This window comes from Triticum aestivum, chromosome 1B, assembly GCF_018294505.1.
Source record: "Triticum aestivum cultivar Chinese Spring chromosome 1B, IWGSC CS RefSeq v2.1, whole genome shotgun sequence".
In the NCBI taxonomy this organism is placed as follows: domain Eukaryota; kingdom Viridiplantae; phylum Streptophyta; class Magnoliopsida; order Poales; family Poaceae; genus Triticum; species Triticum aestivum.
Window position 1 is genome coordinate 269,613,680 of NC_057795.1, and position 11,509 is coordinate 269,625,188.

The following is an 11,509-nucleotide window of genomic DNA, read 5'->3' on the forward strand; positions in this document are numbered from 1 at the left end:
AAGAAGGCACCTCGGGCTTGGTATCAGCATATCGCAGCCTTCCTACAGTCCCTGGGGTTTCAATCCACTCGCTCCGATGCTTCACTCTTCGTGTATCATCAGGGAGCTAACACTGCATATCTGCTGCTCTACATCGACAACATCATCCTCACAGCGTCCGCCCCCGATCTCCTTCAGCGGCTGACTGCTCGTCTTCGTGATGAGTTCGCCCTCAAGGACTTGGGGCCTCTGCACTACTTCCTCGGCATCGAGGTGGTCCGACGGACTGACAGCTTCTTTCTGCATCAGCAGAAGTACGCCCACGAGCTCCTGGAGCGTGCCGGCATGCTTAACTGCAAGACGGCGCCCACCCCCATCGACACGAAGGCGAAGGTCTCTCCTTTGGAGGGGTCTCTCGCGTCCGATGCAGCATTCTATCGCTCCATTGTTGGTGCTTTATAGTACCTGACGCCGACTCGACCTGACCTGCAATACATTGTCCAGCAGGTGTGCCTCCACATGCATGCTCCGCGTGACTCCCATTGGACCTTGGTGAAGTGTATTCTCCGTTATATATGTGGCACCATGTCTTTGGGACTCACCCTGAGACGGCCTCCGCCTCCACCGACCTTGTGACCTACTCGGATGCTGATTGGACTGGCTGCCCCGACACTTGACGCTCCACGTCAGGCTACTGCGTCTACCTTGGGCCCTCGTTGATCTCTTGGTCATCGAAGCGGCAACCCACGGTCTCCCGCTCCAGCGCTGAGGCAGAGTATCGCGCCGTGGCTAGTGCCGTGGCCGACTGCTCTTGGATCCGTCGGCTGCTCCAGGAGTTGCTTTCTGATGTTCACAAGGCCACTCTTGTCTACTGCGATAACGTCATCGGGGTCTACCTTTCCGCCAACCCGGTGCAACATCGACGTACGAAGCATATTGAGCTCGATATTCACTTCGTGCGCGAGCGGGTTGCCCTCGGCCGTGTTCGGGTTCTTCACGTGCCGACATCGCAACAGTTTGCTGATGTGATGACTAAGGGATTGCCTACTTCCGTCTTCGAGGAGTTTTGGTCCAGTCTCCGTGTCTCCGGTGACGCTTCGACTCCCGGGGGGGGGGGGGGGGGGGGGGGGGGTTGAGTATGTATTTTGTGTTGCATGTATATTGGAGTTGTGGCTCACCTCCTAGTCTTGTATAGTTGAGGTAGAGGTTTCCCTGTAATTATATATACATGCACCAACATTCCATCAATACAACGTTAATTGTATTGCAAACTTTTCCGTCTACACCTATGGCGGTGGTGGCGATCATCAAGAGTGAAGCCAAGAATTAGGCCATCATGGAGGCCAAGCATTTGAGTGTACCGGTGTCGCGAGAGTAAGCTTTGTATTTTCCTGCGATGTGTTGGGCCTCCTTAAAATAATGTGCGCTTCTTAATTTATAAATAAGATAAGGAAAAACTTTTGCCTCCATTTCTAAACCTAAAGGAAAAAAGAGAGTAGAAGGGGGCTATAATATCCGCAACCTGACACTCCATTGAGGATTCATCAGCCCTTCTCAATCTTCTTATCTTGATTCCTGCCCCCCTAAGCTTACCTTTCCATTCATATGGCTCAGGTTGGAACTTACCGAAAAAAGAGATGCCTTAAGTTATAAAATGGAAGTAAGTTGCATCAAGTTTCGAACGAAACGAGAAGAAGAAGAAGAGATGCATGGTAGCACTTCAGGGTCAAGGAAAAGACCTGCACACAAGCAAGGCAAATCACCTAGGTAAGAGTAGACTATATGACCCACGGATATATATATATATATATTTCAGCATGCTGTCGGCAAGGCAAGGTGAGGTATCCTTTCCTTTCCTTCATCTCCATCGCAGATATGGTACATCTTTCGTCTCACGTCCTCCTCAAATAGTAAAAATTCTCGCGTCTATATATACCATACATATATGCTACATGAATGCATCCAAGGTGCAATCCAACCACGACTCGGCTCGCATTCAAGCAACAATAGGAGCAAGTGCAAAAGCAAAGCAAGAGATGGAGGCGGCTGGGTATCGCTCCCGCGTCGTGGCTGAAGTCGACCCCCGCAGCGAATGGGTTCACGGGGACGAGTTCGACACGCTCATCGTCGACGTCTCAGGTACCGTTGCTGCTTTTCCAACCATTTCTGCGGGAACTGAATCCACTCGTTCCAAACACGTTCTGGCATATCGACACGCATGCCGCCGTTGCAGGATTCGCCAGGGACCAGCTCAAGGTCCAGGTAGAGCCGTTGGGGAGCCTCAAGATCAGCGGCGAGCGCGCCCTCAACGGCGGCCGGCAGTGGTGTCACTTCCTGAAGCGGTTCGACCTCCCCGGCGCCTGCGACGCCGCGGCGATCAAGGTCCAGCTCGACAAGGGAGTCCTCTACGTCCAGGTGCCCCGTTCCACCGACGACAGCCAAGAGGACGCGCTGCGAGAGGAGGACTGGAGCGGCGGCCACACGGCGGCGTGGCGTGCCGATGAGCACCCGGCGCGGCGTCTGGCCAAGAGCCTGGGTGAGCACCGGTACGCCGTCTTGAACGTCGTGCTCGCCGTCGTGCTCCTCTGGCTCGTCGCGTTCGCCAACAGCAAGCAGAGCGGTGGGCAGATCAAGAACGAATGAGGCGAGCAACACGCATGCACGCACAGCGCGGGGCAGTCCTACAGCACAGCAGATCGATGTAATCATTTAGTAGTACTTATATATAGCTGATAAAAGGGAATAAGAACCCTGTAAACAGGCAGGATTTGGAACGCGGGATTGTTCAAATTCAAGTCTCAAGATATCAAGCACTATCGGATATAAAGACATACTACTACTACTACATATGTCCCACTTTACTGGCTCTGTATCAAGTTCTTGCATCGATGATCTGAAACGAGTTCAATCTAACCACAGAATATATCATTTAGAGCAACTCCAACGCGTCCGCGCGCGTCCGTTTGGATCGACGCGGACAGAAAAGTCAGGCCCAACGCGCCGACCCAAACAGACGCGCATCCGCTTTTCATCCATCTGCCGATCAATTCCCGGTTCATTTTTGAGCCGGATTTACGTTGGCGCGGACACGCAACGGCCGTGCGCCCGCCTACTCCTCCCTCCAGTCCGTTGGTCGGTGGCACATTGGCCACCCTCTCCCATTCCAACAACAAACCCTCGCCCGCCTCCTTCGTCGCTGCTCATTTCTCCGGTGACTCTGCCAGCTGCCAGCGCCGCAACATCCCCTCTGCAACGCCGCCACCTCCCACGTCGCCCGCCAGCGCCGTCTTGCCGCCGAGGAACCGAAAGCTTGGAGGAGCGGCAACATTTGAACAGTTCACCCAATTTTATCACGACATGCGTGATTGGGAAACTCACATGCAACTGTAAAATGATTTGATTGAATATATGTGGGCTCATGTGAGCAACAATAGATGTATCTTTTTTTATTCGGCTTGCAAAACTATGTGAGACATTTTTTCTTTTATTCGGCTTGTAAAACTATGCTATTTTATTTGGTTGAAACTATGCTATTTATTTGGTTGTGGACTATATGTTTGCTTGTGAAATAATGCAAAAGTTGTGTGTGAAATAATGCAAAATTTATGCTATTTGTTGAAAAAGGGCGGCCAGCCGGCCACGCCGGCACATATGGGTCAACGTGTTGGGCACACTGCCGACCCAACTCTCAAACAGGCCGGACGCCGGCCGGACGGCCGACCCAAATGTACAAAAAACGGACAAAAGCGCCGTCCGTTTGGATCGACGCGTTGGAGTTGCTCTTAAGGTCCATAAAACTCGTATGCTGATTAGTTCATGACATCATATCGTCACATGTGTCTCTGGACATACGGTCGTAGTTTGAGAAGCACACGATCTCCAACAGACAAAATGAGTCCAGTGTGGTGTTTAGCTGTTTGCGCTATCATGTGTTGTTGAGTCCTCAATAAGTGTCGTCTGATGGATCCAGTAACAACTTTCCACGAAGCAAACCATTGTTGTAGGTCAAGGGTAGCTATAGTATAGGAATATGAAATGCCAAAGTGTCTGGGTTGTTATCCATACACCACTTCGAAAGGAAAGGTTCCAAGTGATGAATGCTAGTTAATGTTGAGGCCGGGGCAAACCCCCCTTTTCGAAAAAAAGAAAAAAAAATGTTGTATCAAACCTTTTGCTCCACTTATTTGGATGCGCAATTATGAAGCATTGCAAACAACACTAAATTTTCAGAATAGAAAGTTCACCTAGAGTAATGAAAAGGACTCCCCGACTTTGGTTGCTTTAGACAAAGTCTTCCACAACCCTGCTTGGGATAGCTTGTTCCCTAGTTTCCTCCTACATGATGCATCCCATGTTGTGTCCGATCACTATCCGTTGGTGCTCTTCAATGCCAGTGCGCCGCTAAGACAAAGCAAAGTTCAAATCAAGGGGTTTTGGCCAAGGCTCTCAAGGTATAAGGAGGCAACATCTGAAGCTTGGAACAAATATGTTCGTGCATTGTGCGCATTCAAAAATACAAAGTTGTTGTGCATGGCGAAAGTGCTCTGATGTGGAGCATCCTACGGACATCACCATGTCAGGACCCCGTTCGGCAAGTGACACATGCGGCATCTACTTCACATACATAAAGGTGAATCATCTCATTTACACGTGTTCACTTGACCCCTTCGAGGATGGTATACTACTTGACACTCCACTCGTGTGCATGCATAGGTATTGTCGGAACGGTATGGACGACGAGGAGGAGTGCAGACGCAACTGTACAACTACATTATCCGCGAGGGAGGCGTGGAAGCGAAGACGGAAGAAGACGGAGCTACGGAGTCTACAGCTGCCGGACGACCGGAAGACACCGGACGTCCGACACTCTACAACGACGGGACGAATGACGCGACACCGGACGTCCGATAACCTCCAGCGACCGGACGACCGACATCGTCTGGAAATCCGATGACACCGCGACATAGGCAAAACGTCGGAAGTCTGACGCCTTCCGGATGTCCGGACCGCCGCGAGCCATCGGACAACCGACGTCCCTCGGACGTCCGACACCCGCGCGTGCACAGCTGGGCCTTTGGCCTTGTATCCCTCTCCCACTTACCCCTTCATGGCTAAGACTATAAATAGACCACCCCCACCTCCTTTCTATGGTTAGCATTGGTTTAGCTCATTTTAGAGATAAAGCTTTGCTCATCCTTGTGGTCCATCGAGAGAGACCGCGACCTCTACGGAGAAGATTCACGCTTGGATTCAAGGCCCCTCACGGGAAGATCCCTCGCGGATTTAAGGCCTCCTCATGGAGATGAACTAGTTACCGTTTGTATCGTCCTTTGGTTACTTTGGATCGTGTATCTCTTTGTGTTCATGGATCTAGCACATGTGTGACCATTTCTCGTTGAGTGATTCCTCTCGTTTCCCCTCGTGTTTTCCCCTTGTGTTCTTCGTGTTCTTCGTGGGATTCCCTCCATTTCATGAAAGATCGGCCTTAGGGTATCCACCCTACATCATCGTGGTATCATGAGCCACGTTGATCACGAATTTGGAGCCCCTACCCCCATTTTCTAGCCTTCTTTTGCTTGATTTCGTCCGAAATTTCGAAGATCCCCACCAAAAATAGCCTCAATTTTGTAGTGATTTGTTGGTTTGATGTTGTTTTGTTGAATTTGATCCATGGATTCGTTGTGTTTTGAGTGGATCTAGCATCTCCACAAGTTTTTCCACTTTCCATCCACAAAATCTCCTCAATTTTATCCCCCAAATCCCCAATTTCCACCCAAAATTGTGCCCCGGATCTGAAATCCCGAGTTGACCCAGACCCGTCGGACGTCCGGACCCTTCCGAAGCACCAAATGTACGACATTTACTGGACGACCGAAACCACGCAACAGTACGAAAACATTGGATTTCTGGTCTTTTCCAGACGTCCGTCCCGCGCTCCAGCCCTTGGACTTCCAACAACTCTCGGACGTCCGACGCCTGTAGATTCTCACTTCGGCTGATTTTAGTTTTGGCCATAACTAATTCATCCAGACTCTGATTTGGACGTTCTTTAGCTCGTTTTGAAGCTCTTGACATCCCCCATCCCACAAAAATACTTTCAACACCATTGAATCCATCAAAATTTTGGAACTTTGACATCTTTGCCTAGGGCCCTCACCACATCATCCGCATTACCACCACCGACTTCCGCAACCTATCCCATTTTGATCCCCATTGCATTAGTGGTTACTTGAGTAGTGATTCGAGTCTCCTAAGGTGTTTCGGCTACTTAGGGACGGTTGATTCTTCGTCAACCACCACAATACCTTCCGCGTAAGCTTGCCCACCATACATTTCCACCACCTCAACTTAACCCCAATTTGTTTGAGTTTATTTGAGCTTGTTTGAGTTGTGGGTTGTGTCTCCTAAGGTGTTTCAGCTACTTAGGGACGGTGGCCCCATCCTTGACTCGCATAACCCACCTCCACTTCCGCATTGCCTACTCCAAAACCCGTCATTGCATTTCCACAATCCCATTAAGCTTTCGAAACCACCACCGCATTCCGCTACCACCATTTGACATTTGCCTTTGGAGATTTTGAGTTGTGGTTTTTCCGTTTCCTAGGGTGTTTCGGCTAACTAGGAACGGTTCAACATTGATGACACTGCCGCTCAACTTCGCCAAGGATTCGACATCGAGCACTTCACCATTTTCACACCCTAACCGTATGCAAGAACGGTAACCTCTATATCACCTTGGTATCGTGGTATCCCATCATTGTACATTCTTCTTGCCATTGTATTGATAACCCCTAGCCATTTTGCGTCACTTGCCTGCGAGACTAGCCATTCAAGTATTGCCGGGAACGTTACTTGTGCACATTAGTGTTCATCGATCTACACCTTCCATTGCATACATATCATATCATATTGATATTATCTTGGTATCATATTATCGCTCGTGTCACAAGATTGTTCCCGTATATATACAATTGCTATCTTGGTTTGTGCATTTCGCATTGTGGCCATATAAAAAAAGAATAAGTTTTTAAGCAAAGAGTGAACAAAGAGCTTGTAAGCAATAGCCATAGCATCATACCACATTGCATATAAGATTGTCATATGTGATCATCTTGGATCATCTAGAGAAAAACACCGGGAATCATATATACATAGCATACTTGGGATAGAAGTTGTTGCATTTTTGTATCTTATTGGTTGTGCACAAGTGTCGTATCCGCCTATTGAGCAATTGTACTAACGTCTCTTTAGAGTTGTGCAACAAGAGCATTTTTCGTGGATTCCACATTTTGAGCTCATTCCTTGGTTGCACGACCCCATCTATCTATCCGTGTGCATGTTTCCGTGTGACACATATTGCTATTGGTCTACTTATTTCACTTGCGAATTTGTGAATCTCTTTCAACTTTATTGACTTTTGCTAACATTTGCATCAAATTTTTGTGCCACTATCCTCACCAAGCCCCACCAAGAGCTTTACTTGTGTAGGTGTGTGAATTGACAAGATCCAGTACCAATTGTGATATTTCCTTGCTACACTATTGAGTGATCAGTGATCCATTTTCAACATTGAATAAGGTACATTTGGTCTAGTTCTTTCCTTTCTTTCACTCACATTTGCTCGAGTCTTGTGATGGATAGGCAAAGCACACCTCCTTCGATCTACAACAACAATGATGAGTTTGACACCATGAAAAACTTCTTCGACGCCAAGATGGATGCTCAAATGGAAGAGCTCAAAGCCCTCATCAAGTGCTACAAGAGATCTTCCTCATCTTCAAGAAGACGCTCAAGTGCACATGCTTCCGAGCTACCATCTCCGACAAGGTCACATCAGCATCGACACAATCATCGACGAGTACATGAAGGTCAAGAGCTCAACACCAACAACCGCTCAACGACTTCACCATCTCCCTTGGCATCTTCGCCAAGCGACTTCAAGGCATCTTCACCCATGGACATACGTCATCTTCGCCAACAAGCACCCCAAGACTACGCTCAAGAGAAGCTCCCCAAGCTCAAGTCTGTGACTTCCACGAGCTACTACTACCTCGACACCGACCACAAGGTTCCTTTCTATGGGACTCAAGAACCTGAGGAGTATCTCGAGTGGGAGCGCCTGATGGACAACTACCTCAAGCTACATCAAGTTCGTCCGAAGATCAAGTGAAGTGTGCCACAACGAACTTCCACGACTACGCATCGACATGGTGGCTTCACACACCTTCGGAGAGCTACGACATGAGTTGTCCCAAGACGAAGAGAGCTATGCAGCGAGAGTTCGTGCCTCCCACCTACATGGAACAACTTCTACGCCAATTGTATGATCCAAGTCCATCGGCGCGTACTTCAAGGAGATGAAGAATGCCTTGCGACAAGCCGGCGTGGACGACCCCATTTCGATGAAGTTCCACTTCATGATGGGATTGCACAGCGACATCTCCAAGACTATCTTCCTCGAGAACTACAAGTCCCTCGACGACAACTACATTGGTGCTCTCAAGGCGGAACAAGAACTCATGAAGGCTAAGGCTTCTCCACCCCAAGCACACTTCTCGAAGACCAAGCTCCAAGACGGTGAGCATGAGGCTAGTACCACGATGATGTCCAAGCCCGACGAGCTCCAAGACGATGCTCCCATGTTCGACTCCACCGCCATCCCTCTTTGTGGCATTGATGGTGCCGAGTCTACCACGACTCTTTTTCAAGACGGTGCGGCGATGACAACAACTTCGGAGCCAATCAAGAAACATGCTTTGGAGGCGAGCGACAAGGTGGCAAGCAAGGATGATGCTTCCATCTTTGGAGGCGAGAGTGATGATGTGCCATCTTCGGCCTTCATCCACGACGGCGGTGAGGAGATGATCGAGCATGGGATTTTCCCTTCGGTCCCGGAGGAGAGTGATGATGTGCCATCTTCGGCCTTCATCCACGGCGATGGCGATGAGATGGTTGAGTATTTCACCTCGACCATGGCGAAGTATGATGACTTGAGTGACTTGCCACCATATTGAGAGTCAGAGTGAGTTCAAAACTAGCCCAATATATGATGATATGCCCCAATTACCATGTGAGGAGAGCCACAACCCCCACTACTTGAGTGAGATGAGTGACTCCACCATATGTGACTTTGAGTGCACCTATTGAGGGAGTGAGTGAGCCACCACATAGAGAGAGTGTGATAGTTGATAGTGTTGGGAAACATAGCATGCAATTTTAAAGAAATTCCTACGCTCACGCAAGATCTATCTAGGAGATGCATAGCAACGGGAGTGGGAGAGTTTGTCCACATACCCTTGTAGACTAAAAATGGAAGCGTTTGTTGACGCGGTTAATGTAGTCGAACTTCTTCTCATTCCGACCGATCAAGCATCGAATGTACAACACCTCCGAGTTCTACACACGTTCAGCTCGATGACACCCCTCGAACTTGTTGATCCAGCAAAGTGTCGTGGGAGAGTTGCGTCAGCACAACGGCGTGTTGACGGTGATGGTGAAGTTATAACCGCAAGGCTTCGACTAAGCACTGCGAGAATATGACCGGAGGCGTAAACTGTGGAGGGGGGCGCCGCACACGGCTAGGAATAGTTGATGTGTGTTCTAGGCGCCCCCTCCCCACGTATATAAAGGAGGGAGGGGGAGGGAGCCAGCCTAGGCGCGCCCAAGTAGGAGGAATCTTACTTGGGATCCTAGTAGGATTCGCCCCCTCATTCCTTTTACTGGAGGGGGAAAGAGGGGAAGAGAGGGGGAGAAGGAAAGAGAGGGGCGCTGCCCCTCCTCCTAGTACTATTCGATCTCCTTCCTTGGGGGGGGGGGTGCCACCCCTTTGTGGGATGGTGTGTTCCCTCCTAGGGCCCATATGGCCCATATCTTCCCCCCCGGGGGGGGGGGGGGGTTCCGATAACCCCCGTGGTACTCCGATATGTACCCGATACATTCCGGAACACTTCTGGTGTCTGAATACTATCATCCAATATATCAATATTTACCTCTTGACCATTCCGAGACTCCTCATCATGTCCGTGCTCATCCGGGACTCTGAACAACATTTGGTCACCAAATCACATAACTCATACAATACAAATCATCATCCAACGTTAAGCGTGCGGACCCTACGGGTTCGAGAACTATGTAGACATGACCGAGACACCTCTCTGGTCAATAACCAATAGCGGAACCTAGATGCTCATATTGGCTCCCACATATTCTACGAATATCTTTATCGGTCGAACCATTATGACAACATACGTTATTCCCTTTGTCATCGGTATGTTACTTGCCCGAGATTTGATTGTAGGTATCTTCATACCTAGTTCAATCTCGTTACCAGCAAGTCTCTTTACTCGTTCCTTAATGCATCATCCTGCAACTAACTCATTAATCACATTGCTTGCAAGGCTTCTTATGATGTGCATTACCGAACCCAATAAACACCTTCCGAGATACCTGTAGAGCATCTTTATAATCACCCAGTTACGTTGTGACGTTTGATAGAACACAAGGTATTCCTCCGGTATCCAGGAGTTTCATAATCTCATAGTCGGAGCAATATGTATTTGACATGAAGAAAGCAGTAGCAATAAAACTGAACGATCATTATGCTAAGATAACAGATGGGTCTTGTCCATCACATCATTCTCCTAATGATGTGATCTCGTTCATCAAATGACAACACATGTATATGGCTAGGAAACTTAACCATCTTTGATCAATGAGCTAGTCAAGTAGAGGCATACTAGTGATACGATGTTTTGTCTATGTATTCACACATGTATCAAGTTTCCGGTTAATACAATTCTAGCATGAATAATAAACATTTATCATGAATAAGGAAATATAAAATAAGAACTTTATTATTGTCTAGGGCATATTTCCTTTAGTCTCCCACTTGCACTAGAGTCAATAATCTAGATTACATTGTAATGATTCTAACACCCATGGAGTCTTGGTGCTGATTGATGTCTACTACGCAACCTTCTTCTTGTAGACGTTGTTGGGCCCCCAAGTGCAGAGGTTTGTAGGACAATAGCAAATTTCCCTCAAGTGGATGACCTAAGGTTTATCACTCCGTGGGAGGCGTAGGATGAATATGGTCTCTCTCAAACAACCCTGCAACCAAATAACAAAGAGTCTCTTGTGTCCCCAACACACCCAATACAATGGTAAATTGTATAGGTGCACTAGTTCGGCGAAGAGATGGTATACAAGTGCAATATGGATGGTAGATATAGGTTTTTGTAATCTGAAATATAATAACAGCAAGGTAACTAATAATAAAAGTGAGTGAAAACGGTATTGCAATGCTTCGAAACAAGACCTAGGGTTCATACTTTCACTAGTGCAAGTTCTCTCAACAATAATAACATAATCAGATCATATAACAATCCCTCAACATGCAACAAAGACTCACTCCAAAGTCACTAATAGCGAGAAGAAACGAAGAGATTATTATAGGGTACGAAACCACCTCAAAGTTATTCTTTCTAATCAATCCATTGGGCTATTCCTAAAAGTGTCACAAACAACCCTA

The 11,509-nt window shown here is 48.1% G+C and overlaps 1 protein-coding gene across 1 annotated transcript; it reads left to right on the forward strand.

The window, feature by feature from the left end:
• The first annotated feature begins 1,875 nt into the window (after positions 1–1,875).
• On the forward strand, positions 1,876–2,824 carry LOC123090070 (inactive protein RESTRICTED TEV MOVEMENT 2). The gene is made up of 2 exons (XM_044511542.1): positions 1,876–2,118; positions 2,213–2,824. The coding sequence occupies exons 1-2, from the start codon at positions 1,932–1,934 to the stop codon at positions 2,620–2,622; spliced, it is 597 nt and encodes a 198-aa protein (XP_044367477.1). The 5' UTR covers positions 1,876–1,931; the 3' UTR covers positions 2,623–2,824.
• The last annotated feature ends 8,685 nt before the right edge of the window (positions 2,825–11,509 follow it).